Source organism: Cyprinus carpio, chromosome B15 (assembly GCF_018340385.1).
Source record: "Cyprinus carpio isolate SPL01 chromosome B15, ASM1834038v1, whole genome shotgun sequence".
In the NCBI taxonomy this organism is placed as follows: domain Eukaryota; kingdom Metazoa; phylum Chordata; class Actinopteri; order Cypriniformes; family Cyprinidae; genus Cyprinus; species Cyprinus carpio.
The window spans coordinates 17357329-17382988 of NC_056611.1; the positions used below are offsets into that span (position 1 = coordinate 17357329).

General features: G+C 36.3%; 1 protein-coding gene across 5 annotated transcripts in view; it reads left to right on the forward strand.

Moving 5' to 3' along the window:
- LOC109103239 (seizure protein 6-like) overlaps nt 1-25660 on the forward strand; it is a 173999-nt gene that overhangs the window by 137263 nt on the left and 11076 nt on the right. For all 5 annotated transcript variants that reach the window (XR_006156566.1, XR_006156565.1, XM_042739539.1 and 2 more), the window contains exons 5-9: nt 2811-2996; nt 7328-7496; nt 8033-8199; nt 12112-12306; nt 15271-15409. Coding sequence is in view for 3 of the 5 variants with exons in the window: in XM_042739539.1 (XP_042595473.1) it covers nt 2811-2996; nt 7328-7496; nt 8033-8199; nt 12112-12306; nt 15271-15409 (856 nt within the window). In the remaining 2 variants the exon portion in view is untranslated. The remainder of the gene's footprint in view (nt 1-2810; nt 2997-7327; nt 7497-8032; nt 8200-12111; nt 12307-15270; nt 15410-25660) is intronic.

A 25660-nucleotide genomic window follows, 5' to 3' on the forward strand; every position in this document is an offset into this window, starting at 1 on the left:
CATATCAGTTAAATTATGTATTAATTTCCCAAAATTTCTTGGCAACCATAAACAAACTACAGTTGCACAGTGTTAACACCTTAAACAAGTGGTGCAACAACATGGATCAAAACTAAATGCCATTATAATCAACCAAGCTTTGTAGACTTTGAGTGCTTATCTGTGACAGTTTGCAGAGTGAACAATAGTTTTCTGCTTAGTGTCAGATTTTTTCTGTATGTACCGCAGAACCTTGACATCACGTGAGGCACAAAAACTGCTCTTCAGGGGTGTGGATGTCAGTTCTGTATAACCCTCGCTTACTAGCTCCTATATTGTTGCTGAGGTGCACCACCCCATTACGCTGCTCCTCTCTGCTCAGTGAGGAAAAAGAATTGCAGTGATTTATCAAACTGTGGCTTTCTTAGACACAGGAATCCAAACTGAGCCAGCAGAGGGGAAAAAAACTTAAACAAAAACATTAATTCTGTTTGACAGGGCCCTCTACCTCTCTAAACACCACCACAGGATCAGAGACCAGAGCGAGAGTGATTCTCTCATGAAACACGGCGGTGATTCACTTTTGCTGTTGGTTCAGGATCAGATACGGATAATCTCAGCTATGAAAGCAATACTAGAGGGCATTGTATAGCACAGTTTAATTAATGTCTGACACCTGAAAAATTGCTGTAATATTTTAGAGCAGACTCGTTCGTAGCAGCTTCTGAGGCCTCTAATGTGAGATAACATTTCTTTTGGGAAGGGATAACGTCTCGATCATGTGTAATACAACTTGACATTTTCACCTGTTATTTACAGGTGTAATTGAAGGCCTCATGTTAACCGTTAGAGACTAGCCCTTTGAGAGCTCTTTGCTTGCTTCCCTCACAGTGGTAAGATATAAACTCAGAATTGCAAGTTTGAGTTCAGACCTTGCAATTCTAATAAAGGTCTATATTTTGAGATATAAACTCAGAAAGTCAGAATTTTGAGTTTATATCTCACAATTCTGACTTTTTTTCTCAGAATTCTCAGGGAAAAAAGTCAAAATTGTGAGATGAAGAAGTCACAATAACCTTATTAATTTAATGAAATAATTCATTTTAATTTTTAATTCAATTTAATTTTTTAAAATGTTATTTTCATGGTGGAAACAGGCTCAGATCATGTTTGATGAAATCACTTTATTTTAGTTTTGTTTTTTTACTAAAACTAATAAAACTTATCCAGATATTGGTACCAGATTATACAGTTGTTTATTGAATTCTCCCATTAGTGATGAAAATACTGTAATTCATGCTCAGCCTGTTGCAGTCAGCTAAAGAATTTGAGAGCAGATCTGACACGGATCCAAGCCAGGTCAAAGGTTATAATTTATCGCCCCTGTGCAAATTTTCTGGCCTCGGGCTCAGTCTTGTCATTGGTGACAAAATCAACACCCACACACCGCTCTGAATTTCAACAGCTAACAATACGCCTGCCGCAGCCACATGGAGACAGGGAGAAATGAACTCTGAAATTTCTGTCATATATTGAAAAAATATTCTCCAAGGAGGATGGGTAGGAGGAGATGAAAAAATGGTGTTGGGAATGCAGTTCTTAGCTCGATGGGCACTTGCAGTCTAACCTGGATTTTCCGCCTTGCGAGGACTCCTGCGGAGGCTGTGCGGAGCTTCTGTGATGAAGGAAAAGACATCTTTCTGTACATGACTTGCAATTGAATTCACACTGGCGTTGAATTTCTTTTATTTCAAAGAAAAATATCTGTTTTTTATGTCTTTTGTATACACTGCATCAGGGCTTCTTGATTTTCATTGGAAGAAGGTAAAATAGAAAAGTCTTGCAGTGTTGTAGCTTGCAAATGTTTTTTTAAATAGCAATGCTTCGGGCCAAGACCTTCTTCAGGCATTTTGAAAGGGTGAAAGTTGCAAGCCAGTAGTGATAAATGGTGAAAAGGCTTTTGTGGACAGTGCTTGAGAAAGTATTGACAGTCTGGTTTAGTGCCGAGAGCCAGGCAAGACAACGGTCAATAAAGCCTCACTTCATAGCCCTATCCAGAAGACCAAAGATTATGTAAGAGGCCATTTGGGGGAGTTTTATTTGGACCTGACTTGTAGTTAAGATTATTAATGTAGACTTATTATTGGAGCATCATTTATTAAAAAAAAAAATAATAAATAAAATGATACGTAGAAACAAAATGAAACATGTCATTGAATTGTCACTGGTCATTTTGTATGCCATTAGATGGTCGGATTCGGACAGCTTGTCTAAGTGGGCCAGAATAAGTTGCAATGTGGACCAGACTTTGTGTAAATGTCAAAATGGAAAGAGTGTCCAGTTAAAAATGATGAAGAATCTGCGCTAGTCTCAGAGGTAGAGAAGGTTTTGCTCTATTGCGACCATTAGACCAAATGTGAGTCTAATCTATCATCTTAGGCAGCTAATGATTGTCTCCACGCATCCCAGCAGGCCCATTCTGGCTGTGAAAACAGACAATGTTCAGTGTTCAGGTTTATTTGTCATCTTTCTCACAGAAAAGGTCGGCTGTGGTCTGGAGGACATGGAGAGAAGACATGCATTGGGGACAGACCCTCTGAGACCATATTAAACTGAGAGAAAGAAAGACAGATGGAGTTTGTTAAGACAATAAGTCTTCTTGAAATAAGTGGGAGTCACTGTAATGCAATATTCATAATCCCCACAGACTTTAGTCTCGGTCTAATGATAGTTTTAGAGCAGCTTCAGACGCTTGTTTAAATAAGTGTGGTGTGGCGTGCTGCAGTTTTAATCATTTGCCTAATCAGTTATTCGTTTTCTCTCTATTACAGCATTTGTGTTGAGTTGCAACTTCCCTGACAGACCAGCATATGGGGACGTGTCTGTCACCAGCCTGCATGCAGGGGGAGAGGCCTATTTCTACTGCTTCAATGGATACCAACTCCAGGGTCCCTCCACCCTCACATGCCGCAATGCCACCACACCCTACTGGAGCGGCAAAGTGCCGCGCTGTCTTGGTGAGTCCAAGATATTTTCTATATATTCATGCATTCATTCAAAAACCCTAAAAAATTTTTACCAAAGGCATTTTATTTTATTTCAATCCAAAAAAAATGTTTTATATTAGGGCACTTACTAGACGTAAACAGCACTGATTAATAAACTGATAAATCACTGTTCGTTGCCACAATACTTACATATTAGTCACTTACATAGGATAGTTCACCCCAAAATTAAAATTCTGTCATTAATTACTCACCCTCATGTCGTTCTAAACCCTTAAGACCTTCATTCATCTTCGGAACACAAATTAAGATATTTTTGATGAAATCCAAGAGCTTTCCGACCCTGCATAGCTGGGTAGCAACATAACGCACAACAACACAACTACCATGTTTAAGGCCCAGAAAAGTAGTAAGTAAATCATTAAAATAGTCCATGTAACATCAGGGGTTCAACCGTAACTTTATGAAGCTACGAGAATAATTTTTATATGCAAAGAAAACAAAAATAATGACTTGATGCATAAAAATGAAGGTTGAACGATTGATATCACATGGACTATTTTAACGATGCCCTTACTACCTTTCTGGACCTAGAACGTGTCAGTTGTGTTTCTGTGAATGCAGGGTCAGAAAGCTCTTGGATTTAATCAAAAATATCTTGATCTGTTTGTGTTCCGATAATGAACAAAAGGTCTTACAGGTTTGGAACCATATAAGGGTGAGTTGTTAATGACAGAATTTTCATATTTGGTTGAACTATTCCTTTAAATATGTTATTATGAGGCTAGTACAGAGGTGGCGATCGTCGGTCCTGGAGAGCCGCAGCCCTGCAGAGTTTTGCTCCAACCCTAATCTAACACACCTGAACAAGCTAATCAAGGTGTGAAGGGTTACTAGAAAGCTACAGGCAGGTGAGTTTTAATTAGGGTTGGAGCTGAACTCTGCAGGGCTGTGGCTCTCCAGGAACGGAATTCGCCACCCCTGGGCTAGTATGATAGAATTACATTTCTTTTCATAGTTATATCCAATTGTTGCCATAAAAAACCTCTAATCCCTGCTAATTTTTGTACAACGCTTGTGCAAAGATACCAAGAAAGGAGGTGACAACTTATTGGTTTACGTGGAGCATCTTGAATAAGCAGAAGAACATAAATTTGACTCGTTCCTGTGATCAGCATACGTTTAACATGAAAACTAGTCACGTAAACAGACTAATCAAAACACGTCTCCTGTTTTTTTTTACCAGGCACCAGGATTACACTAGTGACAAATTGCTAGACTAGTAGTTGCAAAATGACAATTTAGACAACTTTGCATCTCAAATTGTATGTTTTCTAAAAGATTTAATGTGAAGAATTAAAGTGCTTTAACAAAAAACAGCCTCTCATTTCTGCCTTTAAACTTCATTTACCTCCATTAAGTGCCTTATTCTAACCAAAATTTTTGCTTTTTTTTAATTTAAGGAGTCATTGAAATTATTTTCTATGCTAATTAGCATTATTCCCCAAATGCGATCCATTGAGCTTCACTTGTATTGAACCCAAATGATTCCTTTAGCCTGATAGTAATGGATCTGGGCTGCTAATATAAAAGGTTCAGGTTGCATCCAGGCCGCGGTAAACTTGAAATAGAGACTAACTAACATGTCACATGTGCCCTTTCACCAGCTAGACTCTTAATTGCAGTGCACTCCAAAGGGATTGTCTCTGTATTGAGCGCACTATAACAAAAGCATCAGCTAAATGACAGTTAATTACCAAAATCTGCATTATTTGATCTCTGCCCCTGAGAAATTCAATTATGAAGCAGTAGCACTAGTAAGCAAATCTTAACAAGTACAGAAAATCTATGAACTAGTAGCTTCTGCTTTTAATAAACCTCACTTCATTTGCATATAGACGCAATGTGCAAAAAATATTTGGTTTTATCTGCCAGTCATAAACACAGCCTCCTCATACTTGCTGATTTGCATCATTTTGAAGCTGCCCTGGACTCGCTCACTAGCAATTATACTTTGTTTTTTTTCCCGATCTCACCATAAACATACACCCACAACACATCATGTCATTTAGACACAGTCCCTATACTTTGGGCTCAAAAACAAACCTCATGCCTGTGTAAATATTTAGTCCACACAGGTGTGATTTAACTTGACAGGGGAGAAACTTCTGGTGCGGTTGCTCCCTCCTCCTTTTAAGTTAATTGGAGCTTGATCATTGATTTTGGCTGGTATGGTGGTAACAGAAGTGTTTGTGCTACAAGGCAGTGAATATTAACAACCGTACCCCCTCAAGGCAGCCCGGTGTGACAGCATGATTGACAGGCCGGCCTCTTCTGCATAAATAAGGACTTTTTGCGCCTCGATCTCTTCAGAGAACTAAATCCCAGAGCTGGGGAACTCTTCCCTCTTGCATGACAAACAGAACAACATCTCCGATTGCAAACAAGGCTGGGCTCCCTGAAGGAGGGCTGTTTTGATGAAGGATCTCATTTAGTGCTTTGGAGGCATGGCTGTAGCATGCATCGTGAGGAGGTTTAGTTAGCCTGCGGCTGCCAGACACGGCCTACAGGACTTGGGGTTTCTCAGTCTCGCCATTGATTCAGAGTGAAATAGCATAAACGTGCCGTTTTAGAAGTGTGCCCCTGCCATGCTGATGCAGGGCCGGGCCAGACTGTCAGAGTCTGATTACTGATCAGCATGGGCAGGCTGCCAGGGAGCAGGGCTTTGGGTCCACTTTAATTATGTTCTGTCTGCCTGACTAACCTTCAGCCGTCAAGCTCAGAAGGTGTCCTCCTCCTCCAAGCTCTCTCTCTCTTTTCATTGCCTTTAAGAAAATCTGTTTATTATTGCTGTGCTTCTCTGTTTAAATCGTTGTGGTCTAAAGGTTCTTGAGTAAATAACGTGGCCATTTTTGTCTGCATTTATTAATTTATTCATAAAGTTATTCATACACAATATGAATCAGATGCACCTATTTTATGATGAGCATGTTTTTAATTTCTGAATTAAAATGTATTTGGGTTTTAGGGTGACCTGATATCACAGTTAAAAAAAACACCTGAAACTCTTAAAAAGAAATAATATTCATTTGTTCATTCATTCTGCTTTCCTGCTTTATTCATTTATTTTATTTTTTTAAAGTCTTGTGGTACATAGAGAGAGGACCCCTGCAGACTGTAAGACCCTCAAGGTGACTAAGTCTCTTAAAATGACAGAAAATTTGAACTTTTTATGACAAGGCAAGGTTAGTTCAAGGTGTAAAAAAAAGTATATTTTTTTTTTAATTTTTTATTTTATTTTTTTTGTTTTATTGTATATTGTATTGAAAAATAAAACATTGGTATTTTATATTATTTTATAAATATATTATTATTTTATATTAATATTTTATGTAATAAAACTAAAAATGAAGGTATAAATAAAAAATGTAAAAAAAAAAATTGAAACAAACTTAATTATTCATAATGAAATTATACAGTAAAAATATTGTAAGAAAAGGTCTAAGGAAAATGTGTTATTACTTTTTACTTAATATATGACATTTTTACTTGTTGAAAATGTTATAAAAGTTTTTAGAACTATATGAAACCAACATGAATGCAAAGTGCATTTTTTAAGTGTTTTAAGATCTTAACACTAGGTATGTCTGAAATCGCATACTGATGAAAAACGAATTTTGCAACTGTTAAAAAAAAAGTATGTTCTACACTGAAAAAAAGAATAATTAACTAAATGTGAAATATGTGAAGTAGAAAAAACAGAAATAGTATTTTGCTATAAAACAAACTCCAATAATCTTTGTTTTATTTACAACATCAAAACATAATTTTTACAGTGTAGTAATAACTTGTGTAGTATGAATAAAAACTCACATATTACATCCGTCATGTTGTCATTGTTATGCGACTTATAGTATCACTTGTGTTGTTTTACTGTCATTCTGAACTGTTCTCCCATGGCCTTATAGGATGGAAAATATCTAACATGCCATCAAAGTAGTAGGTCATCCTGATATTTTTCACCTACTGTTTTATAAATACTTTGAATTCAGAAATGCTACTCATTTAATATACTGGTTTTCACCTTCTATACAGAAGGTAAGCAGGCATTTTTGTACAAAGGGATTGTCTGAAAGTCTCTTTGATGTATAAAAGCATTTTGCTCTCACATATTATGCCATCTTACTATTATTGCTACATTGTTTAGGTCTAGTCATTACAGTCATGCACTATGAAAAACCTGTTATCCACAGCTCAAAGTTCGCTCTTAGTGCTTTCTCGACCGCTAGCTCTCTTTTTTCTTCTGAATGTCATCTGTCTCCTTCCATTTGTACTTTGAACAGTGGCCTGCGGTGGAATGGTGAAAAACGCGACTCTCGGCCGCATTGTGTCCCCTGGTTTCCCTGGCAACTACAGCAACAACCTGACCTGCCACTGGGTGCTGGAGGCCCCTGAGGGTCAACGGCTGCACGTGCACTTCGAGAAGGTGGCCCTCGCGGAAGACGATGACAGGTCAGTCCCAGTCAACTCACTCAGTGCTCGCTATTATACACTAATTAGTCATCTGATGTTCAAAGAGACAGTTGAAGAAGTTCTGAGTGTCTCTTCACAGTGCGTCACACTCCGAATGTGGCGCTGCTCTTCAGGGCATTATCTGCTACGGCGAGAGCAAGGCATGATAGGAACAGCTGTGAGTGAAAGTGGATGAAAGTTTCTGAGATCAGACACTTGCTATCCTTTAAAATAATTTAGAATAATCAAATCCCCTCGTGGAGGCGCAGAGAGAGCGATTAGAGCCCACTCCGGGGCCTTAGGAGGAGGATTAAGTTATTTTTATTAGCAGTATCCGCTTTTTCTGCAGGCTTTGCTAACAAATGGACTTTTAATGAGGTCACTTGCTGCTCAGCTATTCAAAATCATATCAGGCAATTATTATGCAAACTGCCAAAAGACAGTACTAGAAATCGGGGGAACGTTACATCTGCTGCCAAACAGATACTGTTGAGAGATTCCTTGTTTTGAACCGAACTAAACCCTTATGTCTGCAGGTTTCTGATTAAAAACGGCAACCACATTGATTCGCCGATTTTGTACGACTCGTACGAGGTGGAATATCTTCCTAACGAGGGAATCGTTAGTTCTGCCAGACCTCTCTTTGTGGAGTTTACGACGGATGGTTTCGGCACCAACACGGGAGTAGCCATCAGATATGAAGGTATGGACCAACAAGAATTTACAACAAATTTTCAGCAGTCAGAATGAATACAATCCAATGTTGCAGTCACATTGATATATTCATTTACATCTGCATTACGAGTATTCAAACAAAACTGTTCATGGTCATAAGTGCCATGATGACAAATCCAAACAGAAAGCCATGTATTTCAGAAGAGCTTTTTTAGGAAATATTTAGCAAATGTATCTCCTCCACTGACCAGTTTGTAAGACTTGAGACAAAAACACACACATGTTCGTAAGAGTTAAAGGGATAGTTCACCCAAAAATTTGAATTCTGTCATTAATTACTCATCCTCATGTCATTCCAAACCTGTAAAACCTTTGTTCTGCTTTATTCGGAACACAAATTAAGTTTTTTTTATGAAATCCGAGAGCTTTCTGACCATGCATAGAGAGCAATCTGTGTCTTCTGTTTCTTCTGTGTCAGCCTTCGAAGTCTGGAATAATGGAAGAGAAGAAATTCAATTCTTCATAAAATTACGGTTGAACCACTGATGTCACATGGACTATTTTAACAATGTCCTTACTACCTTTCTGGGCCTTGAACGTGGTAGTTGCATTGCTGCCTGTGCAGGGTCAGAAAGCTCTCGGATTTCATCAAAAATATCTTAATTTTTGTTCCAAAGATGAACGAAGATCTTTCAGGTTTGGAACAACTTGAGAGTGAGTAATTAATGACATAATTTAAATTTTTGGGTAAATTAACCTTTTAAAGCATATGTAAACACACACAGCCTGTGCGGAAGGTATTTTTGAAAGTGAATGAGAAAATAGTTGGATTCCAGCTTAACAGGATGTCGTAATAATGAGGACTTGATAGCAGCCAGCATCTTTTCTAATCCATCCTCCACTGGTTTGTCTCTGAGCCGGGCCATACACGACGACGGTTACCAAGTTCAAACGTCGTTTGAAGAACACTTGTCCTCTACAGAGCCTGAGGGCTGTGATGTAGACAAAGAGCGTACCTTCCGGCACATTCCCCTTGTTGCTTCGATTCACACCAAAGAACTGTTCTCCCATGTGCCTTGCTAAACACTCTTTAGATTCCTGGCTCAAATGAGATTTATTCAGATTAAATCAAATGGAAATCGAATGGAGCGGGCAAATGCAACCCGACAAGGTCATTAAAATGAGTTTTAACTGGAAACCCAGAGCCTTTTTTTTTTTTTTTTTTTTTTTACAGAAATTGCATTCCTATTCACTCTGACAGGTCAGTCGAACATGTGCAGTTGCATTTGTTCACAAGGATGTCAGGCACACCTCAGGACCTCACAGTCATTATCCGGCGAGATCAATCTAATCTCATTTACCATGCCACAATCCGATTATGCTATCTACAATATACTAATGTGCCTTCACGGCAATTCTGCTTGTCTTCTCACGCTCCAGACGTTTCTCTGAATTTCACACCAGCCAGGCTGTTCAGGTTTTAATAGTCTTTCAGATTGAAGTGCCATTCTCCTTTGTCTGCCATCACAAACAAAATGGATCTGTTTTTATCAATTTCAGTAGACTAGCAAAAGCATTGATCTGGAACTCTGTGGTTGTTGAGAGGCCAAATGCAGAATACCAAAGTCCTTTTAAGACAAGTCATGTAACTCGGTGGCTATCTTTGAAACGGCTCTCGGGCATCCAAGTGCAACTCTTATCTCTTTGAATGGAGAAACATCAAATTCTCCAAAAGGGTTCACTAAGCTTACGATTAAATTTCATATTTGAAATCACCAAAGAAATCTGACAACAACTGTGTCATAAATGTTGTTACTTTTGCTCAAATAGCGTTATAAAAAAACGTATTATTCAGGCTAGATCAGCCCGTGCTGTAGTAATTGCAGTTGAACAGAATAGTTTTATTGGTTCGTATTTGCTGAAATAAATTATTTTCAGAGCATTACAATCATTTTTAGAGATTCATTTCTCTTTTAGTGTAATGACCATGTTTTCTATGACTGTCAGTTTGACTCAGAGAAACTTTTATAGCTAAAGTTTCTCTTTCATACCTTAAATGCTACTGATCAAATGTTTTATATATATTTTATATACTATTATTATTTTGATCACCAAGGCTGCATTTATTTAATCAAAATACAATAAAAACTGCAATAATGTGAAATTATACAATTTAAAATAAATGTTTTCTATTTTAAGATATTTTAAAGTGTAATTTATGCAAAGCTGAATTATACTCTAGTCTTTAGTGTCCCATAATCTTTCAGAAATCATTCTTATATGTGATATGCAGTACAATTTTCAGGATTTCTTTGAAGAATAGAAAGTTCATAAAAACAGCATTTATTTGAAATAGAAATATTTTGTAACAAACAGTTTTACTGTCACTTTGGTCAATTTAATGTATACTAGCTGATTAAAAGTTATAAAAGTGTATTCATACCTTCATATTGAATTCATAGAGTCTTAATGGAGTTTTGCTTTATGTTTCATTTAAGAATCAACTTTGTCCTAAAATTAGACATTTTTCTGACATATAGTAAAATTACAAAACTGTAATGTTTGGATAGCATACCATCATGATGAGGTAAAACATAGTATCTGTGAATTTTGTCACAATTGAGTTAAAATTGGAATTGGGCCACTTTGACTATTATCGGTCCTGCGACAAAAATTTTTTTTAAGCTAATTTATGCCAAGATTCAGAAAACAGAGTTAATAATTTTATCAAATTAATTAAAATTCCATGCTTTGGCTTTAGTATAGTTATGTTTTCTTTGTTTTAGAAGTATCCCTGTTGTAATTTAGTTTTGAAGGTATTTGATGAGTAATGTTTGAGTTCATATTTAAATACATAACTTTTGTGTCTTTGAACATTGAACAAAAGTTTGAGATATTGTTGGAGATCTCTTTAAAAACTCTCTTTTCTCAGTTGAAAAATCTTTCTTACCATTTAATCTAATTGCTGCCTTGGCATTTAAGAGATTTCATCTATGTTTTTTTCCTTCCTATTGGGACTTCTCTCATAGCAATAACATAAAATGCACATAAATTATGCACCGTCTGGAACATATTACTCTTATTTCCATATAAATCTGACTTTTATGTTGATACCATCATCTCATATAATGATTGTTTCTATGCTTATAAGAGAGCAAGAATCAACTGATGATTAAAATGACTAATTTCTACTTCTTTTAGAGAACAGAGTCAGATGAAGCCAAAGATGAATAATGCAAATGTGTCTGGGGAAGGGGGTGAAAACAGTTTGCTGTAATTGGCAGAATCGCCTGTGTTTATTAAACAGAGACTGAGGCTGAACGTAAAGCTGAATGTGGGTAGTCTAATCTAGCTCACGCTTGAATGAGGCCGGACCCGGAGGGATATCAAAGCCACTGTTTATCCATAGTCTGAACATCCTCATCTTAACTCTCCTCCTCTCGCTCTAATCTCTATTCTACATTCTCAGATGAGCACAACAACCAATAATGGTTCAGCCAGGCGTGACAGTTTGTTGTTTCCCTGAGTGAGTTTGTTCATTCACGTTTCACATTTATTCACATTGTCGGGCCGTCTCTCTTCCTTTTACACTCGTAAGTGGCCTTGCAAGTCTGGCTAAGGATGATTAACTAACAATCTCTTTCCAAGGGCAACCTGAAACCTTGGGTTTGCATCCAGGAAGATTATGATTGGTGGGAAAGTAAAACGCTGCACATTGTTTTAGCAGACAAATTATTTTAGACTGCCATCTAAAAACGCTTTTAAATTCGGATTCTGCACTGTCCTTTCAGACGAAATTATTTTGTGAAGCAGGTAATGGCTGAGCCGAGCGAACTGGTTGTCTGTGTTTGTTAAGCTCTTCTGAAATCAGATGCTTGGTGATAGTGTTTGGACTCTGATGTGCGTTTCGGAGCAGGTGATTTATGGTGTGTCCTCTCAGCTTTTGCAGCAGGGCACTGCTACGAGCCATTTGTCAAGTACGGCAACTTCACCACCACTGACAGCACCTACGCTGTGGGCACGGTCGCGGAGTTCACCTGTGACCCCGGATACACCCTGGAGCAGGGCTCTGTTATCATCGAGTGCATGGATCCCAGCAACCCTCAATGGAATGAGACTGAGCCCGCCTGCAGAGGTGCGTGTGAATGCTTGCATATGTATATGTACCAGGGTTGAACCAAATACAGAATTGAAGAAGTGGCTGCCTTTCAGTTCATAAGAGTGAATGTGAATCTATCCGTAAGACTTAAAAACTTTCCCGTTTCAAGGCTTTGTAAACATTTTCAAAACTTTGTCAAATCAACATGTTTGTCTCTGTCTTCAGTTCATTTTAATTCTTCTTCCTTTAAAATTGCATTCAAACTCGAATTACAATTCTGCCTCCTTTTTGTAATCTCATTTCAAATACAATGGCACGCAACCCTAATATGTGCACTCTTGGTTGAATTTGCTAATATTTAATTGTAATAATAATATTTTTTTATATTAAATATATTTATATTAATATTTATATAATAATATTTTAATTTTATATATTTAAATAAAGTAAAAAATATACTTAGAATATTATTATTGTTATTAATAACAGTAATATTAATTAATTTAATAAAAGCAACAACAACAATGCTAAAAAGGCTGAATATTATAATTATTTTTATTTTATTTTATTATTTATTGAGTTTTTTTTTCTTCTTTGTCTTGTTCATGACTGCAGTTGTTCATCAAAATTTGTTAGAAAATGTACTAAAATATAACCATATTTGTGACCCTGGACCACAAAACCAGTCTTAAGTAGCACGGGTATATTTGTAGCAATAGCTAATAATACATTGTATGGGTCAAAATTATCGATTTATCTTTTATGCCAAAAATCATAAGGGATATTAAGTAAAGATCATGTTCCATTAAAATATTTTGTAAATTTCCTACCTAAATATATAAAAACTTAATTTTTGATTAGTAATATGCAATGCTATGCACTTCATTTGAACAACTTTAAAGGCAATTTTATTTAGATTTTTTTTACACCCTCAGATTTTCAAATAGTTGTTTCTTGGCCAAATATTGTCCTATCCTAACACACCATACAATAATGGAAAGCTGATTTATTTTCTTTAAAAAAAACTGACCCTTATGACTTTTGTGGTCCAGGGTCACATTTTAGCATAAATTTAGCATTTTATTTAATAAGCACCTCCAAATAGGTTTCTTTGGGCACTAAATGTATCAGCAAATATCAGCACACTTTTATTTTCTTTAAATTGTGATGAAATGGAAGTAGCGACAGATCTTTTCATCTGCTTTGTGACGTGCCAGAAAGAATTCTGTCATTTTGCTGGAACATCAAAATTACATTACGGGGTAAACATTTTAATATAAATAAATAAATCATATACACAATTAAATCAGTAATGTATTTTTAGAAAATAGATAAAGTGAATTTTAATTTCATGATGACTTTCTTTTTATTTCAGTAATCATATTTTTATTTAGATGTACATATTCTTTATATAAAATGCACCTTATTCATAAAAGTAAGTGCAATTTGCATTAAAGATTTTTTATTTTATAAAAATATATATTTTTTATTATATGTATAATAAATATGTTTATATTAATATTAATATAATAGTATTTGAATATTAAAAATATTTAAATAAAGTAAAAATTTTAATATTTATTTAGATCCAGGCTGAATCTTATGTGATTCCTAGTTACCACGGGATGCCAATCCCTAAGGAAATAGAGAAAAGTTAGCATAGCTGCTGTTCCAACTAAGCAAAAAAAAATTATAAATAAATAAAAAACAGCATCATAACTAGCATGTATCCAAACGCATTGATTTAGCTAATTTGCTTAATGAATCAGGTGCTAAAATAACACAACATGCAATGTGCATGTGCAAATAAATAACACATTCGACTGTTCGAATTCTCTCCTCTGTTCACACGTGAGGGTAATTGTGTAGGTTATACATTTGTGTGTTTTTGTGTATAATCAAAGTCCCTTTAAGACAAGTCATGTCACTCGGCGGCCATCTTTTCTACAGGCAGCATGTGCAGGTACAGCACAAACCTCTCACATCCTTTTAGTGCCTTTTCTATGTAATCCACTACATCCTGTGTCACCTGGATGGGTTTCAGACACTCTTAGCCACAGTCACGCGCCTAAAGCAGCCCTAAAAGCATTAAGCCATGAAGGCTAGTAGCAGGTGCACAGAGCCAAGGTATGTGAGAAAATACCTCACTCATAAAGCCCCGATTCCACCCCCACCTACACACACACAGTGGCATCTTATCTGACCCGTTGCTCAAGTACATTTCTCTAGCCTCACAATAGGGTTTGGATTGAAAGGATTTAATCGTACTGGCACCAGCAGAGGGTCAAGACAACAGCTTTTCCATTTGAAAATGTGCTTACAACCAGCTAAGCCAGTGTAGTGGTGTGAAAAAGGGAAAAATGAAAACAGGAAGCCTCAAGTTGTTTATTAATCCAGACAGAATTTTCCACTTATACCCCAGTTGGATTAATCCAGAGCTTGACCTCTGATCCAGAGCTGGGGGTCACCTATGCAACAAATTGGGATACAAAATGCCAGAACTATTGAAAATTTGTTGCTTTTGTATAACCATGTTGTTATTGTTAGGTTGTTTTGTTTTTTGTTTTGTTTTGTTTAGTTTTCTAAAACTTAAATAAAAATAAATATCTAATTAGAAATATAAAAATACAAAAATAATAAAAATGACAAAGGCATAAAAATAATCATTGAAACTTACAATAAAAATATAATAAAATAAAAAATAAAATTACATACTGTTTAATAACTAAAGTAACACTGATAACATTAATTTTATTTGTTTTCATTTATTTATTTATTTATTTATTTATTTTTGTTTATTAATTTATGTATTTATATATTTATATAATTAATATATAATTACATTACAATAATTGATAAAGACTTTTGTTCATATTTTGTTCATAAAGGTCTTTTTTAAAAGACAAAAAAAAAACATTTTGGATACATATGTGCTTGTTTGCATTTCTTTCTGACCTCTTTTTTTTTCTCTCTCTCTCTCACACTTTGGCTGCATTGCAGCGGTTTGCAGTGGAGAGATCACAGATTCAGCTGGGGTGGTGTTGTCTCCAAACTGGCCTGAGGCGTATGATAAGGGTCAGGACTGCATCTGGGGGATCCATGTTGAAGAAGACAAGAGGATCATGCTAGACATCCAAGTGTACGTCAAAGTGAATGGCATCTTCACACATTATACCACAGAAACCTTACATAGTCCTCACAGTTTTGAGAGAGTTCTGGATCTGTCCCCCAGGACTTTGATTTATTTTCCTCTATGATGACCATCTTATATCATGGGGAAATAAATTGCATTATATTGTTAGGCTGCATGATTAATTAAAACAAAACTGAAATCACGGTCACCTTAGAGCGATTATCAAATCACAAAGGTTGCAATTTAATTTTAAAAAATGTATATGCTGCATGTTTCAGAGTGAAGCGTGACACTGTGTTAATTTACATGCAAGCAGCTTATCTGTGCTTATCTGTGGCTCAATTCACAGTAAATCCTGCTCCACACAAACTCATATAGTCTGACTTTGGGTCACATATAACATGGATTTTAAAATGGAAAATGTGCCAACCATCTTGCTTTAGTTAATGAAATTATATAATAAAAAGCACTTATATACTGGCTTTTGTCAACTAAAAGAGAAGCTTTAAGGGCTTCCTGCAGTTTCTGCCAAAATAAAAGCTTGATGTAATGAATGTAGTGCTCCTGTGGCTCAGTTGTAGAGCATTGTGTTAGCAGTGCAAAAGGTCATGGGTTCAATTCCCAGGGAACACACATACTGGTAAAAAATTGTATATCCTGAATGTACTGTAAGTCACTTTGGATAAAAGTGTCTGCTAAATGTAAATGTTTGAAAATTAAGAAATTAGGACAGCGATAAATATTAGTATTGTAATTTTACAGTTGTTCTGTAAAATATTTTAATACTTATTTTTATAATGAAATATTACAATGGTAATATTTCTTATTTAAATTAATAATATTTTAGTGATATTATTGGTAGTATTATAATGATATATATAATTACATGTTTTTTGTCAAATTTTGCAGCCCTACACACACAGCACCTGAGGCTTAATTTGCAATTTTTATTTAAAAAAATTGTAATAAGATTTTTTCCTTAAATCGTGCAACTCTATTATATTCTCTCTGTAATGACTGAAAACATTTTATCCTGCTATACAGATGCCAAATTAATTGAATTTAATGGGATTTAACCCACAGTAATATAATATCTTTAACTGGGTGGCTATTCTCAGTAAATAATAACAGTAATAATTAATTCTAACACATTTTTGATCAAATGACAGCTCTAGTTATATATCATGTATGTGGGCAAGATGACCAAAACTTACTTATATTCTCCCAAAATCTCTGTGTTTGACCTCTCCAGAGATTTTCAGTGGACATAACTGAGCTTTTAATGTATCATCACTAGAGAATGCAACTGATACTTCTGCTGCATCCTTTACTCACACTGAGATAAGTGTGGTTCAAATCCACTGTGGCTTCATCAAGACCTTTCAGCACAATCCCTTCATACCCATCAGTCTCTAACTTTAGTTCTCTACAGACTCAAACTCGTATCACCATGGGGCTGCCTTTCTGCTGGGTTTGTCCTTGATGTGGCTGAGATTGCACCGCAGTTACAAATTCTGGTGCTTTGCGTCATCTGCTCCCCACTGACCGATTCGGCTCCATTCTGCTCTCACTGTCCAAATGAAACACCCGTCATATCGCTCTGGGCATTTTGTGAGATTTCTGTTGAACTGCGATGGCCTAGAACTCAAAGATCTCGATTGGCTTTTCTGAAGATCTCCCAGAGCATACATTTTTAAAGCACTATCACAACAGCCCAGCTTTCTTTCAAATTTACTCTAAACTCTTTGAGAATTATGCCAAAAACAAGCTGAATTTCTCTGCATTGTATCAATAATTACTGTGATCAGGGTGGCATGGCGCTTCCTTAGTGGCTCCTGCTGTCAGCCAAGTTCTCAAAGACAAGATAGCTGTTGCCTAGCTTTATGCTGAATTTAATTGAGGGGTCATGGGAGAGGTTGAGTGTATCTGTAAATTGCGGTTAGCATCGCATCAGGTTTACTCGGTTTGCACTCTCTCTGCCAAATGCAGTCAAACTACGCTGGTGGGGAGATTGAAAGATGGCAAGCGAGAGAGAGTTATTTTCTCTGCAGATCCTCATGGGGGGAAAGACTTGAACTGCTTGGAGATGCCAGCTAGATCAACTCTCTCTCCTCTCACAGGGAAAAATACTCTGTTCCAAAACCTGTTGAGATGCCTAGAGGTGGCATTTTAAGGCATCATCAATGCAAAAGCTGTGCCAGTAGGCAACTTAATTATTTGACATCTTAGGACACCTAATTTTAACCAAAAATATGTGTATGTAGCATCATATGTACATTTCACACAGAGAATGCACTCCCAGAATGCTTTGTGGCAAGCTCACAACCTAACCCAAGATGGCTTATAAACTCATAAAGGTTGTATTTATTTGGTAAAACTGAAAAATATTATTACAACGTAAAAAAAAAACTGTTTTCCATTTGTTTCCACTGTTTTAAAAATGTAACTTATTCGTGTAAAGATTAATTTTAGTAGCCAATGTCACATGATCCTTCAGAAATCATTCCAATATGATATGCTTAATATTCTTGGTGCTCAAGAGACATCTCTTATTATTATCAATGTTTAAAATGTTTGTTCTGTTAACGTTTTTTGTGGAAACTTTTGTGAATATGAAGTTCAAAAGAACAGCATTTATGTGATTTTTTTTTTTTTTTGTAATATTATAAATGTCTTTACAGTCACTTTTGATCAATTGATTGCACCCCTATTTATTTAAATGCATTAACGTTTTAAAAAAAATCTTACTGACCCCAACCCTTTGAGCAGTAGCTATAATTTAACATTAAAATTATTACTATTATTTATATTTTTGTGCCTTTTTGCATTTTATACTGTTAGCATGTTAACACTAAGTCAAGCTATTTGTGTGGTGTATTGAGTTGCTGCTGATGCTTCAAAACAATATGAGAGTGAGTTAGGATGCCTAGCTAGGCAGTAAGCAGCTAGCTAGGTTTTGGCACAGAGTTTGAGAGTCTGCTCTGAAAGAGAGTGGCAAATGGGGAGTTGAAAATAGAGGGCAGATGAAGGGGCATGTTGTGCATAAAGAGGACGCAGAAGTGGGATGCACATTGCACAAAGGTTAATAATGAACTCAACAGAACAACAATTATTTTATTGGATGTTTTTATGAATGTGAAATCAATTATGTGAGCAGGGAAACAAGTGTTGAGTGTGATTGTGCCGTCAGGTGAGGTGCGGAACATGAGGCCCGGCTGTGTCAGACCCAGATAGATTATTCATGCATTCAATAATTTGGCTGCTTTAATTAAGATTCACTCATTTGCATATGGTTCATTTCGCATTTGTCATGTTTTCTGTCTCTCTCTCATTGCAAGTGTCCCGGCTGCAGTGCTACATTGTGCGGCTGTGTAATAAATGACATACTGGATGTTTTGCTGGAGATGCAGTCAACATAATTAATTTTCCATTTATTTTGTAGTGGAGGTAATGGAGGGAGATGGTGAGTTATTCCTGCTGGTGAGGATGAGGGCACGTGTTTCTACATGAAGTCCAGATGTCTTGAGACAGATGTACTGGTGGATATTTGCTGATGTAGATATCTGCCTTGTTTATACCTGATATTAACATCTGTTTTGGATTAAAACAAGGTAGGACGACACTAAATACTGGTAAAAAAGGGATCCAAAATGTTGATTCATATACATGCACTTCAGTAATTCTGATGTCATCGTGCATCATGACAGATCATGTGAAGCATTCACATCTGAAATAAAGTTAGTACAATTCAAAATTATTTGCAAATTGATGAATATAGTGCACAGTTTTGTGCAATTAATCACTCCTAGCATGCACTAACATTCAAAAATATTAACAATTTGATTTAATTTGAGCAGGGGTGCGTTAAATTAATCAAAAGTTTAACTTTTATAAGAACAATAGAAAACGTATACACACAAAAAAAAAAATATATATATATATATATATTTTTTTTTTTTTATAAATGCTGTTCTTTTAAACATACATACATATAGTACATACATATATATTCAAAAACCTAAAAACAAATCACCTCAAACATTTGATTAGTAGTGTACAACTTGTAATATTGAAAGTAATATTTTTTTTTTGTTTTTTTTTTTTTTTTTTTATGTTTATAAGGTTAGTATTTGTAGTTTTTTAATTTTAATATTATTTTTAAGCCATAGTCTATGCCTAAACTACAAATGTTTTTTTGTTTACTGGTTATTGAAGCAATGAGGGACTCATAATTAGCTTGAACATATAATGTGAACATTGTCATAGCCTCGGAAATTGGAAAAATAAATATTCCCTAATAATGGCCGTCTGTATATTGTTTTTTCTTTTGATTTCATAACATGAGAATCTTAATATCAGGTGTACATAGGACCATTGATTGAGCAGCAGAGGAACATGGGTGTACTAATCATGGTGTATTTGGAGTCATTCTGAACTGCTGCGAAGCCCATGCATTCCCCACCCTTATCATTTTCAAATGACCAAATTTATCAAAGGACATATGGGACATTATCAGCCAGGCACATCAAGTGAGACATATAGGGAAGGAAAATGAGTGAGGAGGGAGCCAACCACAGCTGTTCAGCCCAGAGAGCCTAAGAGAGAGAGACTAATAACAAATCTTCTAGCACTAGTGCACACACTTTTAATATTTAGCTTCTGTCCTTACATTCTTGCATGCATCTTCTTACAAGCAATCATTGACCCACCACAGGTCCATATTTCTGTGTAGGTGTCCTGCAGAGCCCTTTGGTTGCACTTAAATCATTGGTGCTGTAATACCAGGGCCCGGGCCACTGCTGGAGGCTCATTATGGGTCTGTAAGAATATTTTAGCCCGATAATGAATATGCACCCACTCCTCCATAATCATTCATCAATGTACGGCACACTCCCAATTACCTGAGAACGTGGGGCGTAATGAAGGCTGATGAATTCATTTAGCAGGGAGGGTTTCTCACGCTGAATGTGCCGGGCCATGAATCGGAGGAAGGGGGTGGGGAGGTGCACAGGTGACAGCTGGCACACCTGCACACAGTCTTTCATAGACTTAACTGCACAGCAGGGAACGCTGGATATATCAGAGCCAGACGAAGTTCAGGATTCCCATGAGTGCTAAAGCCCTCTACTGGAGTTGTAGTGCACAGCTGTGCAAGACCGACATGATTTAAGTAGGATGTATTTACCTTCCTGCCTCAGCCTTTACAAAAGTGTGTTTGTGCGCATGTGTGTACTTGTTTATGCTACATTGTGAGGAACGAATGACCCCACAAGGATAGTAAAACCTGGCCAACTGAATCATTGAACATTCTGAGCTGCATGGAATAGAGGTTTTTCGTTCTTAAATGAATTTGTGTGTTTGAACTAAATGGTTAAGTTAATAATTCAATGACTCACTCAGGCACTTGTTTCATTCATATATATAATTTTTGAACAAATCGGTTGAATAAATGGTCCAAATGACTCACAATAACCATGTAACCAGCAGAAAGACTCACTGAACACCATCTAGCACTGTTGTTCTTTAACCAATTAATATAAAAAGTGTATATAAATTGTGCATATGTTTGAGAACAGTGATGTAACAGTGTATATATTTTATAGAATTAACTACCTGTCACTATTGTACTACACTGAGGAGCGTGGAACGACAAGACGCAGAAGATTTCACAGTAAACACAAACTTTAATCCTTCCAACACGGGATACACAGGGCTGACAAGAACACTTGTAGCACAAGATGATCATTCAATACCAGACCAGGGAGAATGGCACAGGCTAGAAATTAAATACGGCAGATAACGAGGGGCAGACAGAAGAGGAGGGTGAACTAATTATGAACCACACCAGGAAACAATGAACAATCAAACACACGGGAACACTAGGTCACAGAGCACATGGGGAGCAAAACACAACAAAGACAGTCCAGAATCCTGACACTACCTACCATAATATATTGTTGGATTCATAGTTAGTTGCATTTAATTATGCCGGTAATTATTAGAAATAATTGAATGCTATTAATTATGGCCCCGTACATAAATTCTGAGAATACCTGCTATTGGGCAACCTTCCTGTTTTTGTTGTTTCTGGACTTTATTTAATCAATTTCTAATGGAATCACTATTGGAAGTGCAATGCAAAACATACAGATTTGTTGGATGTCTTTGTAAATCTCATATTCTCTGTATGGTGGTTGCATGCATTTTCTAGAGACGCATCAGTATTTGAATCAATTTAAATGAAATGTAGTCCTGATTGACCATGAGCTGTTGATTTGTTTATGATGGTTTCTCTCATTTTCTCCTGCATTTTGCTTTGGGTTTACAGTTGGCTTGGCTGCAGAGCACTGTATGGTGGTTGCGTGCACCTCAGAGAGTCACAGCCTTTAGCAGGCTGGTAATAAATCAAGGCTGTCTCATCCCCCCAGGCACAGAGCCAGAACCCAGACCAATATTTAACTTTCTAATTAAAGAAGAACTCTGCAAAAACAAAGGAACTAATTTCTCTCCTTTATTTGAGAAGGCTTCATCCTCTATAAGTCTCTCTGGAAATGTTGACAATACAAATGAAGGTTTAGTCTCTGCTGTTTGACTGGCTTTTCCCAGTGCCAACATTGTACAGCTTTTCATCCAGAAGTAACTGGGGCTTATCCACCTTTATCTCAGGAAAGTCCTGTGTTAATTTGCTGCCTCTGTCCAGAGTCCATTTTAAACAAATGGCTGTGGACTAAAGGCCAATCTCTGGAGTCTCTTGTGGCTTCGTAACGGATTTTATTCCATGTAGAATCACCCCCACAGACTAATGTATGCCTGCAGAAAATTCAAATATTTTTATCAGGTAATATTAAAAGTAGTAGTATTAATTTTGTCAGACATAAATTAGTCTTAGTCCTGTGTCAAAATGTACTTTTTAGTTATTATCTTATTTAGACAAAATTGTCAGTTTTTTTGTTTAGTCAGGTTTTAGTCGACTAAATGTCTGAGCATTTTAGTCTTGTTTTAGTCAATGAAAACTCACATTTTTGTCATGCTATCTAATAGTTAAACTGATTCATTTTTACATTTTAGGTATTGCACTCACACCAATAAGCACAAACCAACAGAATGGAACTCATGCACATGGTTTATGTTACCTCATCTAGTGTGATTTATGATATGCTATTTAATTTATAAATTAATATCATAGACTTAGATACAGTTTAGGTCAAAAGTTTACATCCCCCTTTTAGAATCTGCAAAATGTTAATTATTTTACCAAAATAAGAGGGATCATACAAAATGCATGTTTTGGTATTTTTTTTTTTTTTTTTTTTTTAGTATTTAGTAAGATATTTCACATAAAAGAAGTCTACATATTGTCCACAAGAGAAAATAATAGCTGAATTTATAAAAATGACCCCGTTCAAAAGTTTACATCCCCTCGATTCTTAATACCGTGTTGTTACCTGAATGTCCACAGCTGTTTTTTTTTTTTTTTTTTTTTTTTTTTTTGGGAACACTTTTTGTAAGCAAAGAAAACAAAAATAACAAATTTATTAAATAATTCCTTTGTCAGCGGTCTCCTCTATGTCTCTCCATATCACCGTATGCTGTGTATGCTCTTCTGTGTCATCCGCGCCACAAGGATGGAGAGACACAGAGGAGACCATTGACAAAGGAATTGTTGAATAAAGTGATTAATGACAAAATTTTCATTTTGGGGTGGAGTATCTCTTTAACCTGCCTGCTGTTTTTCAGAAAAATCCTTCAGGTCCCACAAATTCTTTGGTTTTCCAGCATTTTTGTGTATTTGAACCCTTTCCAATAATGACTGTATGATTTTGAGAGCCATCTTTTCACACTGAGGACAACTGAGGGACTCATATACAACTATTACAGAAGCTCACTGTTTATTATAAGCTCACTGATGCGCTAGAAGGAAAAACCATGCTTTAAGAGCTGGGGGTAAAAACGTTTTGAATTTGAAGTTCAGGGTGAATTTTACTTATTTTGTCTTCTGGGGAACATGGGGAGCGTTTGAACCTTCTGTAATAGTTGCATATGAGTCCCTCAGTTATCCTCAGTGTGAGTCTTATTCAGGTCAGTACTAAATAAACAATAACATGCATTTTGTATGATCCCTCTTATTTTGGTAAAATAATTTTCTAGATTCTGAAAGGGGGGTGTAGACTTTTGACTTCAACGGTATACACTCTTTTTGTCTACATTATGAAAACTGGTCAAAACAAGCAAAAATATTATAACTGTAAAATTCCTAACAGCAATTCCAGTAATTCCAAATTGCAATAATGTTTCTCTATTAAAACAACAGTGGTTGAGTAAATGCAATCACAAACAAAATAGTTGAGTTCTCATGACAGAACGACACTTGAATGACACTTTCATTTAAGCCGCACATCTCACATGGAGATCGCTAAACAGCAGCTTACTTTTTTGTCTGTGTTTTAGATCATTGTCGGGCTTCCGTAATGAAGAGCGAATGTGAGTGAGTGTGTGCGCATGGTTGCCAGATTGCAAAAATTAAGCAAAACACGCTCTGATTTGGGGATTTGAACTCCTGATAACCAGACATTCGCATACATGAAAGCTCGTACAGTATAGAGGCATGTACAGCAGTCTACTATAATATTTTGTCTCCATTTTTTGGACAAAGATAAGAGATTTTTGTATAATTTTTAATTATTATTGTTTATTGATAGTCATCATCTGGTTTTAGTCATGGGAAAAAGCTCAATGAACATTTTTTGTTATAGTTTTCATTAACAAAATTAACACTAAAAGGTAGTTATATTTATATTAATTATATTTCAGAATGTTCCAGTTTGTACTGTAGGCAGCCTTGGTGAGCATAAGAGACTTTTTTCAAAATGATCGAAAAATTTTAATTACTCCAAAGTGTTTGACCAGTATGATTTAAAGGGTTGATTCTAGGGGCATTAGGTGGTTTCTCAGGCAATTCAAAAAAGGAATACTTCGCAAAACTGGAATGGAAATGTTTTTTTTTTTTTTCGCATTTACAGTACAGGTGACATGGCGTATGTAAAATGTCATATGATCATTCTTCAGTGTACTATAACCTCCAAGAAACACTTCATACGTGGCTGCTCTCAAGTATAAGGGGCTTTCCCTGCCATTAATGCTTAGACAATTTACACTACACACATGTCCGGCACAGTGTGGCTCTGATACGGCCACCGGAGGTGATCTCGGCCACTCTAGTCTAGGGATGCACCGAATCCAGATTTTTTGGGTTCGGCCAAATACCGAATCCACTGATTAAGATTCGGGCGAAACCGAAAACCGTTAACACAGTAAAACACATTAATGAAGTAAACAATGTCCACAGCAGTGTATTTTTCATTTTATTTTATTTTAACTGCAAAGCTAGTAATGGTCGTCTGGTTAGCACACGTTTTTAGCTGTGACTGTCCTCACTCTGCCATTCCTGAAGTTGCTGCATTTTGGCTGCTGTCTGTAGATTCCTTCATGCACAACTCATATTCTTTTGGATGTTTTAGATGCAAATGTTTTAACAGCGGCGATGTATGTACTACTTAGGGTCCTTGCCACCATGAGACAAATCGGCATTGCAAATTGAACAAGTAGCTTGACTTGAATCGCCTTTTTTTGGTTGAAAGTACTGCCAAACAAAACTTTTTTTGCTTACAAGTTCAATTTTCAGATTCTCACAGTCTAATTCATATGAACGGTCCACGTGTAAACACCTTCACGTAATCAAAAGCCGCATGACATCGACCAGCATAGCGCAAGCCTAGGGTTCGGTTCGGCCGAAACTGAACCCCGTCAAAAAGCCCAGTATTCGGCCGAATCCGAATCCTGGGTTCGGTGCATCCCTACTCTAGTCAATGCTTGTGTTTATATGAGCTGCGCACGTTTCTGTTGAGATACACGCATATGCCTCCTTCGATTAAATATAGCAAAAATCTGTCAAAATCCCACCAAATTCCATTGCCATGACTTATCGTGAGAGGAAAAAAAAAACAGTTTTTGTTATGTAATATAATACTTTTTTTATCGACATTTATAAAATATCGCCAAAAGTTTGCACAAATCTGTAATGGAACTGTGACTTGTGTTGCAAATATGTACAACTTTTTTTTTTTAGCTTTACTTTATGTTTCAAGGACACACAGGGTTACTGTGCCCTGGGCTCAAAGCTGTTGTTGGTATGTCGAGCACAAGCCCATCGTGCCCAGTCCTCAGCAAAGGGGATTTGATTGGAAATGGTGTTTTTTC